Source organism: Delphinapterus leucas, chromosome 10, assembly GCF_059928025.1.
Source record: "Delphinapterus leucas isolate spDelLeu-1000000601 "Yukka" chromosome 10, BTC_Dleu_Yukka2, whole genome shotgun sequence".
Taxonomy (NCBI): domain Eukaryota; kingdom Metazoa; phylum Chordata; class Mammalia; order Artiodactyla; family Monodontidae; genus Delphinapterus; species Delphinapterus leucas.
The window spans coordinates 44077000-44102276 of record NC_143138.1 but is presented as its reverse complement, the minus strand read 5'-3'; the positions used below and the strand labels follow the sequence as shown (position 1 = coordinate 44102276).

Sequence of the window (25277 nt, the reverse complement as noted above, 5' to 3'; positions counted from 1 at the left end):
ATTTATAAGGAAATTGGGTTAATTTCCTTATAAATTTCCTCTTTATTCATCCTTCTGCTTGAACAAGTTTCATCTTGAGTCATGGTACCTTACTTGTCCCTTTTCCATGTTGGAACTAACAATGGGATCTTTCCCTCTGTCAGACAACAGCAGTTGTTATTTTAGAAATTTGTATATGCTAGAGAGGTGCTGATATATTAGTTTACACTCTTTTCCTTTAGTCCTTTTCCAGGCAAGAGAAGGATTCCTGGATGTTTTTAGGGTCATAAGGGCCATCCTTAATTTTCATATACAACCATTCTAAGACCTGAGTAATCTGTATATGAGATTATATTTTATGACCCTATGCTAATTTAGGAAAGTATTCTTTGCAAAATCATCGAGGCTAGTGTGTCATCTTTATCACTTGAAGACTTATATTCGTCTTTTCATACTTTCTGGTTATTTTAGAATGACAGACGAAGAAAGAAATGAATTGGAAAAACAAGTGAAAACTCTCCAAGAAAGTTATAATTTATTCTTTAGTGAATCTCTGAAACAACTACAACAATCACAAACCTTAGGAGATATAAAGGTAGAGGAGAAGGTAATGTTATTTATTTAGAACATGAGGCTGTTTTAAGACTTTTAGTTTAACTGCATGATTGTAGAAATATATGTCAGTGACAAAGAAATGACCTTGAGTTGTGTACATGGAAGAAACATGGGTGGGGTTTATTTAAGCACTAGGAGATTTCAGTGTTGTTCATTAAATGCAGTCTTACACTTGCTGTCATCAATTTCTGTGACATCTTAATCTCTGCCTTGCATGGTAAAAGGAAAGAATCATTCATTTTTCTAACTCTTCTCTGTCAAAGCCATTCCTCTACTGTTATATAGATATATGTTATATAGATATGATAGATATTCTACTATATAAATATGATGGTATAAAATAGTCTGTGAGTCACGTCTAAACGTGACATTGGAGTATTAGGGGATTTGTCTGATTTTCAGAGATATCCATGAGATTTCTTTGAGAAATACTGGGCCATATATTTTAGCGAGGATGCTCTAGCATCTTCTTAAAATATAACAGAAATAGCTTAAAGTTTGGCCTATCCTTAAACTTTTAAAACTTGACAACACATATTCAACACAAAATCCAGTATTCAAAAAGTTATCTTTATACTCAATTCCCTCACTTCCTGGAGTACTTTACATACTATTTGTCGTATTTTGAGGGTATGTAACGATTTTCCTGGCTCATGGGTTTTGCTATCTGTGAAGAAGTCTGTATGCTGTAAACATCAATAGCATGGGGTTTGAAACTCTCTCTTGTGTCAGGAGACTAATCTCACCCGATTGCAGAGAGCATGGTTTGCCTTCTAGGTGTGTGTCCTGTTTCCTCACCCTCATCATTTCCTGTGTCCTCACTAACCTTCTTAATGTACACGATATGAAGTTTTCAGTTCACAGATGCATGTCGTTTTCAAAGCTTTATCACATCCTGTGCTCTCGAATAGATCACTGACATAGATCACTTGTGCATTTGAGCTGCTTAACACTCACAGCCTTGCCGCGTCTTGGTAAGTAGAGGATTTTTATGTCGAAGTGTCCTTTTTATAAGAAAATGCAAACTAAGTTTCATGACGCTCTGCCCACCCTCGTGTCACTGACTGAGACTTCATGCTTTCCTTTCAGCTGGATAAAGTCATCGCAGGCACCATTGATCAGGGCACGGGAGAAGTCCTTTCTGTCTTTCAGGCCGTGTTAAGAGGCCTCATTGATTATGACACGGGGATCCGATTGCTTGAGACCCAGCTCATGATTTCTGGGCTTGTTTCACCAGAATTAAGAACATGCTTTGACCTCAAAGATGCCCAAAATCATGGCCTTATTGATGAGCAAGTTCTTAGCCAACTCCGAGAACTCAGTGAAACGAAGGAGATTATTTCTGCTGTGTCGTCCACCACGGTTCCAGTTCTGGATGCTCTGGCTGAAGGTGTGATCTCAGAACCCATGGCCATCAGAGTTCTTGAGATCCTGCTTTCCACGGGCTCTCTCGTTATTCCGGCCACAGGAGAACAGCTGACACTGCAGAAGGCTTTCCAGCAGCACCTGGTTTCCTCTGCCTTATTTTCTAAAATCCTGGAACGGCAGAATCTGTGTAAAGATCTTATCGACCCCTCCACCTCTGAGAAGGTGTCTTTAATAGATATAATGCAAAGAAGTATTTTACAGGAAAACACAGGGGTGCGGCTTCTGCCTGTGAGGCCACAAGAAGGAGGCAGGATAACGTTAAAATGTGGGAGAAACTTAAGCATTTTAAGGGCAGCTCATGAAGGCCTCATAGACCGTGAGACCATGTTCAGGTTACTGGGTGCGCAGCTGCTTTCAGGAGGTCTGATCCATTCCAAGTCTGGTCAGAGAATGACTGTAGAAGAAGCCGTGGCAGAGGGGGTGATGGACAGAGACACTGCCAACAGTATCCTCACCTACCAGGTGGAAACAGGCGGAATCATCCAATGCAACCCCGCCAAGCGTTTAACTGTTGATGAGGCAGTCCAATGTGATCTGATAACGTCCAGCAGTGCCCTTCTGGTCCTCGAGGCTCAGCGAGGCTACGTGGGCCTCATCTGGCCTCACTCTGGGGAGATATTCCCTACATCTTCTTCCCTGCAGCAGGAGTTGATTACCAATGAATTGGCGTCTAAGATCCTGAATGGCAGGCAGAAAATCGCTGCTCTTTACATTCCAGAAACATCTCAAGTCATTGGTTTGGACGTTGCCACGCAACTCGGAATCATAGATAATCACACAGCATCGATTTTAAAAAGTATAACGCTGCCCGATAAAATGCCAGATTTGGGAGATTTCGAAGCTTGTGAAAATTCCAGAAGATGGCTCTCTTTTTGTAAATTCCAGCCATCCATGGTCCATGATTACAGGCAAGAAGAAGATGTTTTTGATGGAGAAGAGCCAGTGGTGACTCAGAGCTCAGAACAAACTAAAAAATTATTCCTGTCTTATTTGATGATAAATAGCTATATGGATGCAAACACAGGGCAGAGGCTTTTGCTGTACGATGGAGGCTTGAATGACGCTGTTCAGATGCTCCTGGAAGGCTGTGGTGCAGAAATTGATGAGAACACGCCTGTAAAGGAATGTCTTGATGTCATAAGACTCCCTGGTGTATTTCTGAATAATGCTGCAAGTAAAGAAACGAGTGAAAGTACAGCTACACCAGGTAGTTTTGATAAATGTCATTGCAGAGAACCTAAACGTAAAGGAACCTCTGAAAATGCCATAGATGAAGAGTTTCAGGAACTGGGAACTAACGTTACCAGGAGTGAATTTCGCCAGTCAGAAAACGTGGCAGATATACTGGCAACTGATTATAAAGTTAAGGATTCATCCAGCCTGTGTGTTCCTAGTTTGATACCACATTTAACAGAGCCTGGACTTGCTGAAGTTAGCCTGCTCAGACAAGACTCTGAAAACAGACTTGAAAATGGTGAAAATCAAAGCCAAATAGAAACAAAGGAACATGCAGATGAATGTAGTCATTCTAAAAACCTTCAAAACTTTGCAAGTGATTTGATAAGTCCTATAGTAAAATCAAAAACTAGTAGAATCTGTGATTTGAATGAAACGGTGAATGAAGATAATATTAGCAGGGATTCAAGTCTCTTGGACTATTCCCCCAGACTGAGTGCCTTGTTAAGTCATGATAAACTGAGGACCAGTCAGGGAAGTTTTCATGATGTACACACTGCAGAGAACAATGGAAATAAATGTGAAGGCTTTACATTGCCATTCAGTGACCAAACCATGTTATCGGGTCAAAGAATAAGAGAAAAATTTCAAGACCAGTTTCTGGGAATTGCAGCTATCAACATCAGTTTACAGGGAGAAAACACTGTACAAAAATCTTTCAGTATTGGTTATAGTAATCCTCAGGTACAAGATCAGAATGATGAAAAAATGCTTGCTGCTTCTCATCAGGAACCCGAAGACGAGCAAAGTGAGTCCACGGTGGAAGGGTCCTCCTGTGCCCTGCCCCTGAGGGGTGGTAGTCATCACATCAACATGGCTCACATTCATACCCCATCATTTGAAGGGGCTGTCAGCGCCAGTGCTGGTGACTATGAAACATCACTGCTGGGTGATCAGCAGAGCGACACAGAAACAGATACAGACAGCGATGCTGACTTTTATGACACGCCCTTGTTTGAAGATGATGACCATGATTCCCTGCCTCTGGAAGGTGACGACCATGGTTGTCTGCAGCCCAAGGACTATGACACGCTGCCAGAGGAAGATGACTGGGCCGCTCCTCCTGGAGAGGCTTTTTATGATGTTTTTAAAGAGGATGAACATTCTTTGGGGACCCAAGGGGGACTGGTTGATAGCTTAGGTGTGAGGGGAGAAGCACAGTCTCTGCAGGATTTTCTCATAGTTGCTGAGAAAGCAGAATTCGATTCTGGTGAAAGAATCCACTTAAATTCAGTTGCCTCCTATGAGGTGAATGGACGGTTGATGGAAATTGTATCAGAACGGGACAGCACAGATGACCTTGAAGGTGATGAGTCTGACTCATTGACTGACCATGAAATTGTAGGAAGAAAAGAGAGCTTCAGGACTCCATTAAATTCTGAGGATGCTGGCTGTTGGAGAGGGAGAGAAGAGTATGTAACTGGGCAAGAATTTAAATCTGATCCCGATCGTTTAGATTCTGTGCAAAATGAAGAAAGTTATGGGGACTCTGAGTGTGACAGTAATGATCAGGACGACGATGATGACGATGGTGGTGGTGATACCAAAGAAGAAGGAGCAGGAGGTGAGGATGGAAAGCCCATGTGCCAGGACGAGGCTGAGGGTGTGGATGTCCCCGTGTGTGTCACCACTGCACCCAAACCGGGAAACAGCCATGCAAGTCAAAGTAGCAATAAAACTATTCTCCCGGATCAAAAGCACCATCATAGTTCTTTGGAAAAACAGCAAAGTGTAAATGTTTTGCAGCCAGAATCAAGTAGTAAAAGTAGCTTGGTTCCTGAAAGAAGTAACCTTCCAGAATATGCGACTGAGGTTGTTCGAAAAAGCAAAGATCTGTTGAATCATGAGATGGTCCTTAAGGATAAATTGCTGTCTGTCATGAAAGACACTGAATCGGAAAACGCTTTAAGCCCTGTTGGTGTTTTACATAATACTAGTGTCGGTTCAACTTCTGAGCTAGCGGATGATCTAAAGAACACAGGGGTTAAGTTGATTCAAGGGCCAGAATCTATGGACTCTGTGAAAGGTGGAAATCCATATTATGAGAATGTGACACTTCAGGGTGACTCATCTTCTGATAAAGACATTTGTTCTGAGCCCAGTTTAATAGTAAAACCTGCGGAGGAAAGCCATTTGTCATCCAGAGTCTCTGTAACTGACCAAGATCCTCAAGGCAATGGAAAAGATCTAATTAAAAGGAGAGCTGACAAAAACAATATACTAATAGAAGATGAAACATTGGTCCATAAAATGTGTTCAGGTAAAGGAGAAGTGCTTATAGAAGGTCCTGTAGAAGATAATAAATGTCTCAGACTTTTGCCCAGTAAAAGTACAAGGGAGAGTCTTGATTTAGTTAATAGTCTGTTTCCGTTCCCACACATCACACACAGTGAAGGACATAATCAGGAAGGAAGCCTTAAAAAAGCAACAGTAGCCCTTAAAGATGAACCAAAGAATCTGCCAACAATAGTTAGCAAAAGTCCCGTTCAATTTGAGAATCATGAAGAAATATTCGATTCCTCAGTTTCCCAAGTGATCACTGATGACATGACTTCAGACATGACCTTGTCTGAAAGGAATACAAGGATTGAGAAAGATTCAACCACCGATGGACCTGAAAAAGAGCTTGATCTGTTTACTTATTTAAAACACTGTGCTAAAAATGTGAAAGCAAAAGACATACTGAAACCAAATGAAGATACCCCAAGCTGTATTCTAGTAGCTTCCCCTCCCAGGAATGAGCACGTGCAATTAGGAGTTAATAATGTAAAAGAAAAGGCAGCTCTTGCCCAAGAAGACTTACCTCCAAAGGAGATGGTCCAACAGAAGGATCTTCCTACTAAAGAAAGTGTCTCAGAAGGAGGATCAGAAATTCCTGAGTTCACACCAGAAGGAGATGAAAGCACACCTTCAGTCTTCCCTCTTATAGATGCAGAGGGCTTTGGGAAACATACGGATTTTGTGCAGTCAGAACTCTGTGCAGATGGAATAAGAAATAACTCCAGTAACACTTTAAACACTGACTGCTCATCCTTAGAAATTAACAGTGAGAAAGGAGTAATTGAGCAACAGGCACAAAAAGAACCAGCCTCATCTCCAGGAGTCCAGGAAAACGAGGTTCAGATTCCTGAGTTATCTCAGGTCTCCATTGAAGATGTCGAGGACATCTTAAAAGGTAGATTGAAAGAAGGTCATATGAATCCTCAAGAGCTTGGAGAACCTTCAGCCTGTGCAGATACTAACATTTCAATTCAAAACTTAATTAAAAGAGTTAGCTCATCATCATTGGTAAGTGAAGCATCTGGTGTGTCTGGCAACTCTAAAACCAGTGACTGTGGTATTTCCCCCATGAATAACTCGCCAGAACTAAAAGCAGAGGGCAGAGAGGATCCGCTCTGTACTGCAAACCTCAAGTCTGAGCTGCTTCTCGATATACTTAAGCAAAATCAGTATAGCCAGAAAATTACGGGAGCATTTGAATTGATGAAAGAATTAACCCAGATGGAGTGTGATCTAGAGAAAAGAGGTAGGACATCTGAAGTTCTTCCTCTGCAACTTGAAAATGTTTTCTGCAAGCTGCTTGCTGATGGATATTCAGAGAAAGGAGGACAGGGTGGAGAATTGAATCAAAAATCATCTACAGCTTCTGAGATGACGGATGAAAAGCCACACATTCTTGATGATCATAACAGCAAGAGAGAAAAACCCCATTCCCTTAATTTACAAAATATGAAAGAAAATGGACCAGAAAACTCTCCTGCCTGTGCATCAGCATTGCCAAGAGGCGGGAGGCTGGAGGAGCTATGCGCTGAATCCCCAAACCGTTCGGATTGTATTTCAGGGTCAAAAGACATGGCTTCTGGAGACAGCTTGATGGAACAAGTAAGTAGACTTTACATTTTATAAGGAAGTAGCTTGCATTTGGGAATAATCCCATACATTTTATTTGCTTGAAAACCTGCACAAACCTGCACAAAGCTTATTGAATTAACATGTCCACATTTGTGTTTAGTTTTCCAATGAGCTACAGCAGTGTTTACAGCACAGATCAAAGATGTGCGAGTATTTGGCTTTGCTTCAAGATATGAGGCCTCCCTTAGGTAACCAGGAGTCTCTGGATAACAATCTAGAAGCTTTGAAGAACCAACTTCAACAGCTAGAGGTGAGAATTGTCTGCTGCCGGTTATGGAGGGTAGTCGGCTGATATTAATTTGGAAAATGAAAAAGAGCATTTTTATATTTTGAATATTAGTTATATTTGTGTTTCTCACTAGGCATATCTGGGATGTATATTTTTTGCAGACATTTGAATTGGGATTGGCTCCAATTGGTGTGATTTTAAGAAAAGACATGACGCTGGCAGAAGAGTTTTTAAAGTCTCTGCCAGGTGACTTCCCCAGGGGACAGCTCGAGGACCTGAGTGTAAGCCTCCAGAGTCTGCAGACGGCCTTCTCCTCCCTCCATGCCTTGTCTTCGGAAAGAATGAACCACATCATGCTGGCTATTGACTCCGAGATGGTAGGTACCAGACCGTCTCACGTTGAGTCAGAACTAGTGTTTGGGAGAAAACTGAGGGTTTGAAAATTTAGTCATAAGATGATAAACTGTTAAGCTCTTAACACAGGATCATTATTTGTAGGAATTTGAAATTTGGGGACAGACAGAAATGAACATGCAATTTTATTTTCTAGTCTAAACTAGCAGTTTCCCATGAAGAATTTCTGCACAAACTTCAGTTGTTCTCACGTTGGATATCAGAGATGAGCACATCTGTGAAGGATGTGGAGGTCATGATGGTTCAAGATACTGGACACGTAAAGCAAAGCTTGGAGTTTCTCAAGGCAAGTGTCAAAGTCAATAAGACCAAGTACATCAGAAAACCTGTGGATTGAATGTAACAAAGGTTTAGAAAAAATGTGACTTTGCTGAAGCTATAAAGGATTATTTCCTTTTTCTCTAAGAGGTGTTTGTTCACAGTTGACTCAGCTATAAAATAATCACAACCTTACAGATGTCATTCTGATGAGGTCCCTGCAGACTTTATAAAACTCTTACTACCACTGCATGTTGAGGTTGGTATTTGTGTATTTATGTATGTATCAGTCACATAAAGACAACCATTTAATTCAGTCCTGTAGCTGCTTCATGGTATTAATCATTTCTGTCATGCCTTTCTTCCCCAAGTTCTTAATGTGAACAGCATCCCTCATGAATGGCGGGCAGTGACACTCCTGGCCTGCGAGTCAGAAAACTGAAATTCTGGCCTACTGGATTTATGTTTTAAATTCCCATGGTCTCGTGTATGTGCTGCCACAATTACATGGATATTATAAATATTAGCAAGGAATATATTTTTAACATCTTTATTGGAGTATAATTGCTTTACATTGTTGTGTTAGTTTCTGCTTTATAACAAAGTGAATCAGCTATATGTATACATATATCCCCATATCTCCTCCCTCTTGTGTCTCCCTCCCACCCTCCCTATCCCACCCCACTAGGTGGTCACAAAGCACCGAGCTGATCTCCCTGTGCTATGTGGCTGCTTCCCGCTAGCTATCTATTTTACATTTGGTAGTGTGTATATGTCCATGCCACTCTCTCACTTCATCCCAGCTTACCCTTCCCCCTCCCTGTGTCCTCAAGTCCATTCTCTACATCTGCATCTTTATTTCTGTCCTGCCCCTAGGTTCTTCAGAACCGTTTTTTTTTTTAGATTCCATATATATGTGTTAGCATACGGTATTTGTCTTTCTCTTCCTGACTTACTTCACTCTGTATGACAGACTCTAGGTCCATCCACCTCATTAGAAATAACTCAATTTCATTTCTTTTTATGGCTGAGTAATATTCCATTGTATATATGTGCCACATCTTCTTTATCCATTCAGTATTTTAATGTTGTTTCCCTTCAATGTGCTAAATGTACACAAGTTAGATCTTTACCTTTTGGCGGAGTTACATTTCAAGTAACTCTGCCAGACAAGGTTAGTATATTCTGAGAGGGATTGTTTTTTAATGTATTAATGACCATAGTATTGAAATAACTTCATCACTACCATTCAGTACGAATGAATGGCTTGACTCAGTGAATTGTGAAAAAATGTCAATAAAAGCTTGAATCCCTGATAGAAGAAGCATATTTATAATAAATGTTATTGTTAATAGAAACTTTCTATTGTGGCTTAACTCGCTGTTGGTAACTCATACTACTTTTTTCACAGAATGTGTTAAAAGACCTTGGACACACCAAAACGCAGCTGGAGACCACTGCCTTTGACGTGCAGTTCTTCATCTCTGAACATGCACAAGATCTGTCTCCCACCCAAAGCAGACAACTGCTGAGGCTCTTAAATACAACTCAGAAGGGTTTCCTTGACGTGCAGGAATCAGTAACTACCCAGGTGGAACATTTAGAGGCTCAGTTACAGCTAGAACAAGATCTCGATCGTCAGAAGGTCCGCCTCTCTTTGCGGAGTGGGAATTCTTGGTATTTAGGTCTTCAGTGTGAAACCTGTAATGTAAACCCCAGGGGTTGTGGATAAGAGAAGACAGGAGAGATTTTCTGGACTGGCAATGAGTGAACAGGGTATAATATAGCGATCCTACAATATATAAAAGTACTGTGTGCCATAAGAAGGCTATAATTAGTTGCTTTTAATTTTCATGACCTCCCTCAAACTACTGTTTTCAGAGGAGAGTTTTGATTTTTTTTCCAGGAGGAAGAAATGTGGATGCATTGAGAAATTTCTGGGGATAAATTGATGAACATGTGGATAGAGAAGGTTAAGGGTATCTTTTCCCTTTGGGAGGTGGGTGGGCATGGCAGGGTAGGGCCAGGCTCTGGAGCCAGGCTGCCTGAGTTTACACCCCATTTATACCACTCACTTGCTGTGGGACCCAGGGCAAGTCACTGAACCAGTTTTCTCATTGGGAAATTGGAAATCGTAGCAGTGCTTGCCCGGTAGTATTGTGGGCACCGATGAAAGAAAGAATTTAAAACCCTCAGGACCTTGCCTGGCATGTGTCAGGCTCCTAGTCAACATGATCTATGGCTATAGAATAAATAACTAGTATGTATATAAAAGGAAAACAAAAGATGCAAGTAATGGCTGAATTAATCTCTTAGGGTGATTTAACGAATTATATTGAGGTGGTCCATCCAATAGCAATAATGAGCAGAGGTGGGGATGGAATTAGCCACAGTGATTAAGGAGAGATATTGCGTGCAAGGCTCCTTTGATCACTTCTGGAAGCACAAGCATGGTCTCCAGCACGGTAACCTGTTTACACGTGTCGAATATTTTAACAGACAAATCACGACTAACTTCTGTTTTGATATCCTTTTGCAGAATTAATTGTGTGTGTCGCAGGTTTCAAGAGCTTCAGAAAGTGGGATGTTTCTTCCTGTCGGTCAGAAGCTCCATCTCTTACACATATGCGTGGCCAGTGTTCTGTTGAGCTGTCAAAACGGGATCTCCTTCCTTGTACATGAGACATGCTCTCACTTTCTGTGTACCTTGCTCAGTGTGTACCCCACTGCTATCATGTTTACAGCATACTTAGGAGAGCTTACATAGAGGAAACTTGCAAAATGTGTTCTCGTAAAGAGCTATGACAGTAGTGAGTTGGTGGCCACATTCACGAGGCTTTGCTTTTGCTCCCTTCAGATGGTGGAGGAGCGTCAGCAGGAGTACAGAGAGAAACTCCAGGGCATCTGTGACCTCCTCACCCAAACCGAGAACCGTCTCATTGGTCATCAGGAAGCCTTCATGATTGGAGATGGCACGGCTGAGTTAAAGAAGTACCAGTCCAAGCAGGAGGTAGAATCTAGCTTTGCATTAGTGGGTTGAGTTGATGTTAAGACTGATTACAAGTATTTGGAAAGCAGTTCAGGTTATTGGAAAGTAGTCATCATTTTAGCTTTTCGGAGGCAAGGTGTACCCAAGACGCCCCCAGACCTGAGCTTGAAACTTTATACTAAGAGTCATACGTCCAGCTCCAACAAGCCAGGTAATTTTCCTGGCTTTTTTTTTTTAGTGAGACATCGAGTGGAGGCGATATAAAGGAGATTTGATAGTGGAAATACCTTGTGTGATGAGTTAGAATTTGGATCTGTTGAAGCCCAACTCACTTGCAAATCAGGAGACATAGCCATGAGTTTGGGTTCTTTTTCTCTCTTAGCCCCATCCTATTCCTTTCATTGTTCTCTGGAATTTGTTTTTTTTTTTCACTGAAGGAACAAACAATAATGACAGATAAAGTTTTATTTTGGTGCCAGGAGAAAGAACATTCTCATTGTAACGAGATCATCCAGTCCCAGACTACACATTGTCAGCTTTGTACCTTAGTCTCTCTGGGCCTCACTGCCTTTGCTCAAACTTCCACTGCCATGTTATTGTCAGACTCAAATAGATACTTTATGTAAAGTGACCAGCACAGTTAATGTCATATAGTAGTGGCTCAGTAAAGAGTGTCTCTTTCTTTGTTAAAAAATATTTATTTATTTTAAAGTATAGTTGATTTACAATATTATATTAGTTTCAGATATACAACACAGTGATTCAACATTTAATATTGGGTTGGCCGAAAAGTTCGTTCGGGTTTTCCTGTAACATCTTACGGAAAGACCAGAACGAACTTTTTGGCCAACACAATAGATGATACACCATTTAAAATTATTCTAACATATTGGCTTCATTCTCTGTGCTGTACAATATATCCTTGTATTTTTTGTATTCTATACATAGCATTCGTGGATTAGAAGAATTGATATTGTTAAAATGTGCATACCACTCAAAGAAATCTACAGATTCATTGTGATCCCTATCAAAATACCCATGACATGTTTCACAGAACTAGAACAAATAATCCTAAAATTTATATGGAACCACAAAAGACCCCAAATAGCCAAAGCAACTTTGAGAAAGAACAAAGCTAGAGTTATCATACTCCTGGATTTCAAGCCATCCTACAATGCTATAGTAATAAAACAGTATGGTACTGGCACAAAAACAGACACAGAGATCAATGGAACAGGATAAATAGCCCAGAGATAAACTCACACAGCTATGGTCACTTAATCTACAGCACAGGAGGCAAAAATATGCAATGGGGAAAAGACAGTCTCTTCACTAAGTGGTGCTTGGAAAACTGGACAGTATCTCTTTCAATTCAAATACTTCCTAGAAAAATTTGGGGAGACTTAAAATAAAACTATGGAGAAAAACAATATGAAGAGTTAAACATAGTACTCTATAGAGAATGAAAGTGTAAAGGAGGAAAAATTACATAGAGAACTCTAGACGAAGGAAAGCTGTAACTGTTGAGGAGAGATCTTACTCTGAGCTTCCTAGCAGCTAGGGCAAAGAAGCAAACATTTTATTTTATAGAGCTCTGGTATTTAGAAGAAGTCATCATCTTAGTATAGAAATTACATTAGGAATAATTTAGCTCATAACTTTGAGAACTATTTGTTTTTATCCTGAGCAGCAGATATATGTTAAAATTAAATGTTTAAAAACAGAACATATAATATTACTATGTATTTAAAAGCTTTTATAAATGTACTCACATAATGTAAAAAAATCTGGTGTGTGCAAATATGTATAGATTACATTTGTAAATACTTAATTGTTTTCAGTGTTTTACAAACCACATCCATTTGTTAAACTTGCAAATCTCATACCTTTCTTTAATGTTCTCTGAGGTTTCAAATTATATTAAATATTGTGATTTAAATAAACCAACTCAAATTAACAGAGTATTGAATATGCTTTAACAACCTGTATGTGCTAGATTCTTCTCTGCCCCCCCCACCCTGTTTTAGAATTACAATTGTGGAAGAATTAAATAAGTAGTAATTTACTAAGATTTTATTTTGCTTTTATGTTATAAGGAATTACAGAAAGATATGCAAGGAAGTGCACAGGCATTGGCAGAAATAGTGAAAAACACAGAGAACTTCTTAAAAGAGAGTGGTGAAAAACTGTCACAAGAAGATAAGGCTCTGATTGAACAGAAACTTAACGAAGCTAAGATAAAGTGTGAACAGCTTAATTTAAAGGCAGAACAGTCGAAAAAAGAGCTGGATAAAGTTGTGACGACAGCAATCAAGGAAGAAACGGAAAAGGTCCTTATTCAAACATGTGGTACCCTGTTCCTACGGCTTTGTTGAAAATGATGAGTGTAACAGCGCCTTGATTTATTACGTGGTATCAGGTGGTCGTAAGTGATGATTAGCACCAGAGACTAGAATTCTGGGTTTTCATGTAGGCAATTGACCAAATACTACAAAGTTTGAAGAATTGGCTTTGTTGAACTTTAAAAAAAAAATTTTATCGAGGTATAGTTGATGTGCAATATTATATGTGTCAGGTGCACAACATAGTGATTCATAATTCTTAAAGGTTATACTCCATTTAGAGTTATGATAAAATATTGGCTATCTTCCCTGGGTTGTACAGTATATCTTAGTAGCTTATTTATTTTATACATAATAGATTGTAGGCTTTGTTAAACTTTTAAAAACAATTTAAGTGGGATTGTCAGGCTTTCTACTTGTGAAATGTGTGAGGTCCATTAAGTACAGTTAAAACTTTGGAATGTGTTTTTAAGAACAGTGGAAACTTCAGGGTAACTGCCTGTCGCTGTAAGGCTTAATTTCAGTGTGTTCAGTTTTCATTGTGGGTCTGGTTTAATTTCCCTACTCTGATTTTCAATGATCTAAGTATTTGCTTTTGGAAAGTCTTAACACTCTTGCCTTGGCCCACATTCAAGGTTGTCTATTGTGACCTTTCCTGCCCAGGTTGCAGCTGTAAAGCAGCTGGAAGAGAGCAAAACCAAAATCGAAAACCTTTTAGACTGGTTGGCAAATGTTGACAGAGACTCAGGAAGGGCAGGGATGGAACAGAAACAGGTCATTGAACAGAACGGGACTCATATTCAAGAGGGTGACGGCAAGTCGGTGATGGGAGAAGAGGATGAAGTTAATGGTAACCTGTTGGATGTGGATGTTGATGGGCACGTAGCGACCACCAAGGAGAACCTGAACCAGCAGTACCAGAAGATGAAGGTGAGTGGTTTTAAACAGATGATCTTGTTAAAGTCTATTTTCAGGTCTGTAAAGACAGGAAGCACTTAGCACGTGAGTTATCTTTTCAAACCTCAGGGACCCTTGAGAGTAAAGTCCTTGTTTTAGGGTCATCAGTATGTCCATGTAAGTTATGGTGAGAATTCTAAGCAAGTGAAAAACAGTGGGAAATACATCATTGGATGTGGTGTTCTTCTCCGTGAAGCAGAGTTGTAAGGAATTAATAGAAATAACAATAATAGCTAATGTTCGTAAAGCAGTGACAGTGGACCAGGCACTCTTCAGAGCTCTTCCCATCGTGACTCATTACTGTGTTCATTTAGTTCTCCCCACCACTCTGTCAAATGAGAATATCATTATTATGGTGATGAAATTATTATTATTAATGTTATTCTTATTCTCATTTTACAGATGGGGAAACTGTAACTTACAGAATGAGGTGTCTTGCCTGAGGTTACACTTCGAGTAAGGAATGGAGTTGGGATTTTAAACTAGGCTGTGAGCTCAGTCCCTCTGCTAAATTCCAGCCCGGGCTTGCTGTGCCCTCCTGAGTTTACTCAAGTTCTCTCCAGACTTCAGATCATCTTTTTGGTGAAGGCTGTGGCTGAGAAGAGGAGTGAAAATTCACTGCATGAAAAATCTAGGGCTAACATTAATGCTGCTACAGGAGCCAAGGGAACATTTGAAAGCCATTTTTAAAGAGTCACATAGTTGATCATTTTATTTCAGTGTGTGGCTTTTGATGGGCAGATGCCTGGGCCTGGGGAACATTTGCAATTCTGTTGTTTGCCTCCGAGTCTTTGTCTTTGGAGTCTTGGGAATAGAATGCCCTCTGTGAAGCTCTTCTAGTACAGGAAGTAGAAAGGAAACCAGAAGGGCTGGGATATTCATTACATCACAATTTCAAGGGGCTATTCCAGAACCTGACTGTAATTGTGTCTTAAAATGAAAAATCTAATGAATTCCTAAAGGAACCTGTGAGTCAGGTACAAAGGAGTCAGGAAAGGTTAGTAACTTGACCAAAGGGGTGAAAAATACCAGGGTGGACCCAGACATACAGGTGCCTTACCGGAAACACTTGTTTTTAGCCACAGCATGAAGTTTGCCTTCTGAACCTTTCACTGCTAAGAGTATGAGAATCTGAAAGTGCTTCACAAATTCCTGCTCTCCTGGCAAAGTGGAGAGATGGCCCAGAGGCTCGGGAGACACGAGGGCTCTCGTACTAACTCTCTGTGCTACGTGCCCTGGGCCCAGTACTTCTCCTCCTGCAGCCTGTCTCCCCTCATCTGTAAAAGGAAGGGATGGGTCAGGTGACTTTATAGGTATTATATACATCTGTCTGACCACGGAGATGGTGTATGAATATAATTCAGATACCGAAGAGAGAGAAAAGCCTGCGGGAGAAAAGTTATTTAGACAAAAGTACTTGTCCTATGCCCACTGTGTGTCAGGTGCTGTCACAGACAAGGGGACAAGGATTGATGAGTCTGTTGTCGGCTGGCGGCTGGGATCAGACTTTGCGGGAACAGCTGTCCCACAGCAGTGCTTCTTGGCCCTTTTCACTTGATGGCATAAAATGATATTTTCTCAGCCCCTGAGTGCTCTGTTTTAGGTAGTGAGCAAAGTAAATTCCCTGTCTTGGTGCTTGCCTGCTGGGGGGTGACGATAATAGGGCAGGCAGTAAATATCCAAATTCTGTGGGATGCTGGAAGGTGGTAACTTTTTGCCAAGTTAGGTACGGGTGGGCGGATGGGGTGGGACCACCTTTCAGGGTTAATAGCCTCGTCCAAGTAGGTCCACACAGGGGGATGAGATTCCTGCAAAGACTCAGAGGAGGTAGGGGTTGCAGGCAGGTGTCTGAGGGGAGAGCTGGAACCAAACAAGAGAACAGCTGGAGAAAGAGGTCCAGATGTGCCCGCGGGTGGGGGTGGGGTAGAGGTGGGAGGCCGAGTGTATGGTGTGGGGAAGGGGGAGGGCCAGGTCGGAGAGGGAGTTCGGAGGTGATGGGATCAGGCTGTATGGCTCCATGTCAGACATTACAAGAAATGTGGAAAATGGCCCAAAAGGATTACTATGCTTTTTTTTTTTTAATTGAAGTATAGTTGATTTACAATGTTGTATTAGCTTCTGCTGTCCAGCAAAGTCATTCAGTTATACATATATATGCATTCTTTTCTATATTCTTTTCCATTATGCTGTTTACCACATTTTAATGGCATATTGGGGTGGATGGAAGAAGCTGGTTATGGCTGGAGAGGAAGGGACTCTAGCCGCTGAGGCCCTGAGGGCTGAGGGCGGGTAGCTGTGCACACCTGTGACCTTTCTGCCCCACACCTGTGACCTGCCAGACGCTCTGCTCTTGCCTCCAGGGTGGACTTTGATCCCTGACATGTGCCCGGCTCAACAGGCAGCATTCTCTGTGTGCGGTTTCCTGTGCTCCTTTCAGCAAACCTGTGATGTGTAGGGTTATTGTCCCTTTTTCCACATGCAGGAAACTGAGACCCAGTCAGCTGAGTAGCTCCAAGATGCTCCTTTATTATGCGTGTTCCTTTAACTTCCTTTGGGCTTCTCCGAATGTATGTTGTTCTTGCTTACTGATGATCGTAGTGTTTTTATAGGTTTCAAATTATAGATTCTTTTTTTCCTATTAAATATCTTTTCAGGATCATTTCCTAAGAAAAAATATTGTACTTCCTTGATCAATAATTAGGTAAAGACATTGACAGTCCCTTAAGGGGGCTCGTAAGGAAGGGATGAATAAAATGAGAGCAGATTGTAGATGCTTGTTTTAAGGCTGGAACAGAAATTGGTTCCATTTTTTCCAACCTTCTCAAAAACAGTACTTTCCAGAGAAGATTGGAAATTTTAAAATTAGATTTTAAAATTAGCTGCTCACAAAGCAGCTTTTGCTTTTAGGAAGCTCACCATTAAGAGGGAAACAGCGGGCACCCTAGACAGGTTGATGGGAAGCAGGCCTGCGGGTCCTGGGTCTGTGGGTCCTGCATCCAGATGATGCTTCATCTGCTCTCCCGCAGGCCCAGCATGTGGAGCTCGCGGCCCAGCACCAGGCTGTCCTTGTGGCCACCCAGGCGGCCCAGGCCTTGCTGGAGAAGCAGGGCCACCACCTCTGCCCGGAAGAAAAGGAGAAGCTGCAGAGGAACGTCAAGGAGCTGAAAGCGCATTATGAAAGCGCGCTGGCCGAATCGGAGAAGAGGATGCGGCTGACCCACTCCCTGCAGGAGGAGCTGGAGAAGTTCGACGCCGACTACGGCGAGTTTGAGCAGTGGCTGCAGCAGTCAGAACAAGAGCTGGAGAACCTGGAAGCAGGTGCCGACGACCTCGGTGGTCTGACGGCCAAACTGAAGAGGCAGAAGAGCTTCTCGGAAGATGTCATTTCGCACAAAGGAGACTTGAGGTACATCACGATCTCTGGGAACAGAGTGTTGGAAGCAGCCAAGTCTTGCAGCAGGAGAGAGGGAGGCGGCCGGGCTGAGCGGGGCCACCTGGATACCTCTGCCACCCACAGGGAAGTCCAGGGCAGGCTAGACCGCGCCACTGACCGCTTCAGGTCCCTCTACACGAAGGTAATTTCATTTTTTTTAAATTGAAGTACAGTCCATTTACAATGTTGTGTTAATTTCTGCTGTACAGCAGAGTGTTTCAGTTATACATATATATTCTTTTTCATATTCTTTTTATTATGGTTTATCTCAGGATATTGACTATAGTTCCCTGTGCTATACAGTAGGACCTTGTTGTTTATCCATCCTTATATAATAGTTTGCATCTGCTCATCCCAGACTCTGAATCCTTCTCTCCCCACCCCACTCCACCTTGGCAACCACAGGTCTGTTCTCTATGTCTGTGAGTCTGCTTCTATTTCCTAGATAACTTCATTCGTGTCATATTTTAGATTCCATATATAAGTGATACCATATGGTATTTGTCTTTCTCTTTCTGACTTACTTTACTGTGATCATCTCTAGGTCCATCCATGTTGCTGCAAATGATATTACTTTGTTCATTATTATGCCTAAGCAATATTCCATTGTATATATGTACCACATCTTCTTTATCCATTCATCTGTCGGTGGACAGTTAGTTTGCTTCCAAGTCTTGGCTGTTGTAAATAGTTCTGCTGTGAACACAGGGGTGCACGTATCTTTTTGAATTATAGTTTTCTCAGGGTATATGCCCAGTAGTGGGATTGCTGGGTCATATGGTAGCTCTATTTTTAGTTTTTTAAGGACCCTCCATGCTGTTCTCCATAGCGGCTGTATCAATTTGCATTCCCACCAACAGTGCAGGAGGGTTCCCTTTTCTCCACGCCCTCTCCAGCATTTATTGTTTGTAGACTTTTTGATGATGGCCATTCTGACCGGTGTGAGGTGATACCTCATTGTAGCTTTGATTTGCATTTCTCTGATAATTAGCGATGTTGAGCATCTTTTCATGTGCCTCTTGGCCATCTGTGTGTCTTTGGAGAAATGTCTATATTTCTCCTTCCCATTTTTTGATTGGGTTGTTTGGTTTTTTGTTGTTGAGTTGTATGAGCTGTTTGTATATTTTGGAAATTAAGCCCTTGCCGGTTGCATCGTTTGCAAATTCCGTAGGTTGTCTTTTCATTTTATTTATAGTTTCCTTTTCTGTGCAATAAGGTAGTTTCATTTTAAGGCATGAGGAATCTGTGCGTGTAGTTTTCGTTCTGTCCTCTTTAGTTTGGGAATTAGAAGCAAGAAATCTGAAAACTGAAGCAGGGAAAATAAAGTATTTTCATCCTACTTCCCTCAGTCTTATTCATCTGCTTTACTTCTGAAAAATATGTTTAAAGATTAGGAACGTAAAGTTATTTTTTAAGTTCATTTGGAGTGATTTCCAGGCAGCCCTAGCTGTAAAACTCTGTGATACCTGTTTTGCCCAGCAGGTGGCGGGTATATTTTGAGTCTAAACAGAGTGGTTTGCTGTTTGCAGCCTCTGAAGCTTGAGAACTGAAGCCTCCTCTCAGATAATTCCCTTCACAAGGAATTCGTTTTACACATATATTTGGTCTGTGTATTATTTTAATACTTAATAGCTAACAGACTGTTACAATTTTATTATTCTCGTGGACCAGTAAGAGGGTTTTGTTTTAAAAAAAGCAAAACTGAGAAAACATGTCCCCGTTTAGAATATAAGCTGACCAGGCTGCACAAATGTCTTGAAAAGCATCGTTGGCTGTTGGCCTTGGCTTCCTTCTGGTCTAGATTATTTGCCCTCCTTGTGTTAATCAGTCTTGTGCAGCATATAGAAGTGATTTATGAAGCACCTTGAAAACCTTTCCATCTGATGCATACTATACACGTGGTGTGTAAACTCCGTGGAGACGAGCCCCCTCTGATGATTGACACCTAAACCCTTCATTCTGGATTAAGATCCAGCCCTCATGCAGATGTTTTTGAATTGGTTAGTTTTTGACTTGTTAGAGGAAGCGTCTTCCTATAAAGGAGAAAATCTTCACCCTACAGTTTTTGCTCACTTTGGTTGAAATCTGGTGTTTTACAGGTGGCGTAACCCATAGGTCCTGAAGATTATATATAAAAGTAGTGGATTTTAATCCCCACCCTTCTCTCTTTCGATTTTCAGTGCAATGTCCTTGGGAATAACCTCAAAGATCTGGTGGATAAATACCAACACTATGAAGATGCTTCATGTGGGCTTCTCTCTGGGCTCCAGGCTTGCGAGGCCACGGCGAGCAGACACTTATCTGAACCTGTTGCCGTGGACCCTAAAAATCTGCAGAGGCAGCTAGAAGAGATGAAGGTAAAAAAAAGAGGGAAAAGACAGATCCAGCCCCAAGGTAGTCCCGTGGAATGCCCTCCGCTCTCCCCCACTTTTGTGATCGTTCCCCCAAGGGCAGGGGAGGAAGGGATGGGAAGATGTGTGTCTCCCTCTGGGGGGAGTTACAACTTGACGTCTGTTCGTTTCTCTTTCTTCTACTGCGGTTTAGCTGGTCTGACATTGCTGTCATGGTTCATATTCCCAACCTCCTCATCCCCAGACAAAGACCAGTCCTGCCTGGGCCACTTGGTGATCTTTACGAATACGAAATTATTTTTCGTATTTTATATTGCAGTGTAGCCGATTCACAATGTTGTGATAGTTTCAGGTGCACAGCAAAGCAACTCAGCCATACATAAACATATACATGTACCCATTCTCCCCCAGACTCCCTTGCCATCCTTGTTCATTGTCTTCTCCTGCATTACCACCAAGCTCCACAGGGCAGATGCTTGGTCTGTTTTGTTCACTGCTGTATCCCTGGGCCCTCGTAGGTCCTTGATGAACATTTGTTCATGAATGGACCGGGGGACGGAGAGGGTGTCACTGTCACACTCCGTGTGGGTTCCTGTTGGGTTACCCCCGATTCACAGAAGTACACACTTAGTTATCACCTTGCCCACTTCTCAGAGAGGCCACCTGCCCTTTTGAACATTCAGACTTGATGGGGGAATTGTGTAAATATCTCAGCCCCACCCACAGTGGCAGCGAGAGTCTAGCCATTTCTTACATTCCAAGCATATTTTAAAATCCTCCTGTGAGGGGAGAGAAGTTTTGAAAAATTTTATTCTTCTTCCATGTGACCAGTAATTTTGAGTTTGAAAGTTTTATATCTTAAATCTTTTCTGTACTTCCTTTTAGCAGGTGGGTAGCAATAGCTCATTTCCGCCTAGATAGAAAGCAAACACTGTAATGCCAGTGAAACTACTGCCTTTCAGAATTTGGTTGCATCTGTTAGTTACAGAGTCAGAAATCATTATTGTGCGTTAACAAGGGAAACAGATACCCTACTGACTTAGCTTAATGTTAGGTATTGCCTGAGACCAGTGTCTTCTGGCTGGAAGAAAGCTGTCTTACCCTGGGGTGAACTGTGGCAGGTTAAGGCCAAGCAGAGAGAAGTGGGAGGAAGCGTGGGGTGAAAGGAGGAAGGAGGGGCTGGGGCCGAAAGGATGGAGAACTCTGTGTTTTCCTGGGCTGGAGTTTACCCAGCGCTACACAGGCACCAGGGCCATGTCCTGGGCCAGGTCAGCCCTGACGTTGATGCAGCTTCTGCACTTCAGGGGTACATTTTCAGTCTGGAGGCTTTTTTGTTTTTTTTTTGGGGGGGGGGTTGGTTTTTTCTCTCTCTTTCCGACAAGCCCAAGAACAGATCTGTCTTAATGAAGCTTTTGGTCCCCACGGGATGACGGGTCCAAGGGCAGTATATGTTGGCAGAGGAGATGTTGTGACATAAAGGCCATTATTTTAATAGGAAATGCCAGGAGCGGCATAATTATTAAGATTGCTTGTATTACATTTAATTAGGAAGTTAGGTATTTTTAGCATCGGAAACTGTGAAATAGACATTTTAAGTTAGGTCTGTATTAACAAACTGATTTATATCCTGTGTAAAAGTAGTTTTAATGTAACTAAAGCAAAAAAAACAAACAAAAATGAAATGAATGCTATGGCTTTTTAATGAAATGGAAACATGGATTAATTCTAGAACTGGAATACTACCTTGGTATGTGCTGAGGAAAAAGACTCCTCTAGTCCTCAGGCAGCCAAAGAAATAGAAAAAGAGTGCAACGTCTCAAAGGAGAATTAATTCCAATTAAGCCACAGCATAATTTTAGAATTAAATGCGTGATTAAAGTTGTTCCTGGCATATGGATGTGTTTTCCTCAAAGATGATCTCAGCAGGTAGAGAGGATACATTTTTATGAGGATTAAGGAGTCTCCATTTCTTTCATTTTATTACCAACATCTTACAATCATTTTTCTTTTAACAGTACTACAGACACATAAGACTACTACCAAACAATCAGTCTTTTCTACATTTACAATACTCACTTCTACTTATATTCTGTTGTATGATAAATGTAATTTGGGACACCCAGTGGGTACATTTGAAATATTTTTGGCCAATAACACATTGCTACTAGCATGATTTTTAAAGTGGCTGTTGGCTGTGTTGTCAGCAGTCTGATACCCCTGGGCTAGAATGATGCTCTTCATAATCAGTGGACAAAACTAGATTTTAGCTTCATACAAAGCACAGAAAGGCAGGATCCTGGGACCCTTCTAGAGGTCTGGGTTTGGAGCCAGGCATGGGGCCAAGTAACATTGACAACATCAACCTTCCAGGCTTGCTCTGATCTCTGGGAGGGTGATGAATGTCGGGAAACTTTTATGAGCTGGACGAGTGCCCACGGCTTTGTAAACTTCACCCTTTTCTGGTCCAGGCTGGAGACCAAGGTCATCATCTTGCAGTGTTCCCTGTCACAGATGCTTCTTTCATGTTTTGATTTCATTGAAATCCATTAAAAACAATATATGGCACCCATTTGAATACTTTAATTTGCAGTTTTGTCCCAAAGTAGTGTTATAAACCACTACCACAGCTAAATTAAAACCTGATAACGTTAGGAACTAAAAACTACTGACTCTCTTGAACATAATTATGAAGAGAAAAGGCATAGGATGTTTTGAAGAGAAGAGGTGAAGAGGAGATGCTTTTCTTGTAATCCATTTCTAAGTTTTAGGATGGTAGGTAGGGCCATCTTTGGTACTGGATGTTTTCTAAAACCATGATCACTTTTAAATAAATTTATTCATTCAAAGACATTTATGTTCTAGGCCCACTGTTAGGGTTTTAACCCCTTTGTGTCTTCAAAAAACCTATCTCTGTCCTTGGGGAACCCACATTCTAAAAAATAATTTTTGGAGGTGCCTTTAAATTTATTTCATTTCCTGTATAACTGTGTGATGCAAATAAGCTGTACGTGTGGCTTAGACTTCAGTCCGTTTATAGGTAAAGTTCCTATTTTGAGGAATTTCTTACACTTAACTGCAACTAAACTTGTGGGAGAATTTCCCAAACTGATCACTCTGATGCAGATTCTTTGGCCTCTTAGAACAATTGTAGGATCTGGTATTCAGATCACAGATCCCATGCTGGTCATAGATTGTTGGGCCTTTGGACATATGCACAGCTGCCTGTATATTATCACAGTTTCTTGGATAGGAGAATTAATTGAGGAAAATTTTGCCATTGGCTTTAGACATTTGCTTTTTTGTTGTTGTTGTTGAAGGCTGAAATGGAGGGGGATCTTTTAAAACCTTACACTTGATATCTTCATTTATTTACTTATTCATTCAGTTGTTTATTCCAGAAACTTTTGTTAATGCCATGTGCCCAGCACTGGGCTAGGCAGTGATAATAGAAAGCTGAATGCTATCAATTTCTAGTTCTCAAGGAGGTTCCAGTTTGATAGAAGAGACAAATCAGTGCAGTGTTATTCACAGGGCATGTGTGGGAACTTCTGGGGGCAGTGCTCCAACTTGGGGTGAGGAAAGACAGGGAAGAAGGCCTCCCAGCTGAATGTTACAGGTAAGAGCCAAGCTCAGAGTCGCCTCCCAAGGTCTGTGTGTAGAGATGCTAGGGCCTTGGGTCCAGCAAGAGCAAATCGCTGAGGGATAGCTGTGTCGTGGGATGCTTCTGGAACAGGAGGGGGAGAAAGATGAGATTGAAGGTAGAATTAAGAAATAGATTCTCTTGGACAATTGATGGCAGGCTCCAGTATCCCCTTTATTCTGAAGCAAGAGGAAGCTATGAACGATTTTAAGAGGGGAGTAGTGCAGTCAGGTATGTGTCTTCCATAATACATATCAGGGGCTGTATGAGGGCAGAGACTGGAGGCAGGGGCACAGTTAGGAGGCTTTTTCCAATTCAGTGAGAGATTGTCCTGTAGTGATTCAGAAATACAGAACCAGAGCCATATTTGAAAAAAATATTAAGCAGGTGAAATTGTCAGGGCTTGCTGGTTGGTTTGCAGGTGGGAAGGAAGGAAGAGGCTCAGGTACCACCTGGGTGATGATGCAGCCCCAGGAGGATGCCCAAATCCACACCTTCCCCAGGACCTGCCCCAGGGCCACCCCATGGAGGAGGCCCCTCCTCCCTTCCCAGATCCTCCCCCCTCAACCTTTTTCTTATTCATCTTTGGCACTTACCACTTCCTGCCTTAGACTAGAAGATCCCCATGGGTAAGCTTTGTGTCTGTTTGATTTTTGTATTTTCACAAAACGTAGCAAACTTTTTTAGAATTTGTTAGATGTTAGGTAACTTTTGTTGCATTAACGGAAATAAATATGACTCAGCATTGGGTCAGTATGTGTAAGTCCTTAATTATCTCCTTCCCTGGAGTCAGAAATGGTCTCAAAGGGGTTCTGCTGCTTGTGTGTTTTTTACTTGTCTTTGTTTTCTGGTGGTTGTGGGGGTATTGTATAGAGTCTGGGAGTGGGATTGAGTGGAACTCAGGCTGAGGGTGGAGGGTTTCAGGATCAGGAATCAGGCCGGTTATCATGAGCACATGCTGAGGGTTTATTCCAGGACTGAACTTGAATGTTCCCGACTGGCTGATGGTTTTGCTAATGTCACTTTATAACTGGCCTTATTCTAAGAATTCTGGGGTAAGCTTCTACTGATGACAAGTCTGCTCTGTCCAGTTTATCTTACTGTGAATCTTTTTTTCGTATTGGAAATCTGTTATTTAGTCCTACTGAATATAATTGAGGCATTCAATCCTCCAGGCTCTACAGGGACAGATATCAAGTCAGCAGGTGGCTGTAGAGAAACTGAAAAAAACCGCTGAAGTGTTGTTAGACGCCAGGGGATCTTTACTTCCTGCCAAGAACGACATCCAGAAAACACTGGGTGAGTGGCATTTCCTCGTGTCTGGTCTTACATGTCCGTTCTAAATAGATGTCGCTCGCTAGCATATTCTGCGTCACTCTGTCCTTTCACTGTGAAGTGGCCCTTCTTGGTCAGGGCAGAGGCACGCCCTCCTTGGCAGGTGTATTAGGATCTTGGGAGTGGGGACTGGGCTGTGTGGTTTGCATACCTAAATTT

The 25277-nt window shown here is 41.7% G+C and overlaps 1 protein-coding gene across 22 annotated transcripts in view; it reads left to right on the top strand.

Annotated features, from left to right (window-relative positions):
* DST (dystonin) overlaps nucleotides 1–25277 on the top strand; it is a 497316-nt gene that overhangs the window by 349384 nt on the left and 122655 nt on the right. For 15 of the 22 annotated variants that reach the window (XM_022581525.3, XM_089918929.1, XM_089918922.1 and 12 more), the window contains 12 exons: nucleotides 451–586; nucleotides 1684–7140; nucleotides 7271–7420; nucleotides 7561–7776; nucleotides 7950–8099; nucleotides 9483–9716; nucleotides 10929–11081; nucleotides 13157–13390; nucleotides 14066–14332; nucleotides 17386–17934; nucleotides 19973–20149; nucleotides 24959–25082. In XM_022581525.3, coding sequence (XP_022437233.3) covers nucleotides 451–586; nucleotides 1684–7140; nucleotides 7271–7420; nucleotides 7561–7776; nucleotides 7950–8099; nucleotides 9483–9716; nucleotides 10929–11081; nucleotides 13157–13390; nucleotides 14066–14332; nucleotides 17386–17934; nucleotides 19973–20149; nucleotides 24959–25082 — 7847 coding nt within the window. The remainder of the gene's footprint in view (nucleotides 1–450; nucleotides 587–1683; nucleotides 7141–7270; nucleotides 7421–7560; nucleotides 7777–7949; nucleotides 8100–9482; nucleotides 9717–10928; nucleotides 11082–13156; nucleotides 13391–14065; nucleotides 14333–17385; nucleotides 17935–19972; nucleotides 20150–24958; nucleotides 25083–25277) is intronic. The other 7 variants (XM_022581520.3, XM_089918932.1, XM_089918934.1 and 4 more) reach the window with 2 other exon arrangements.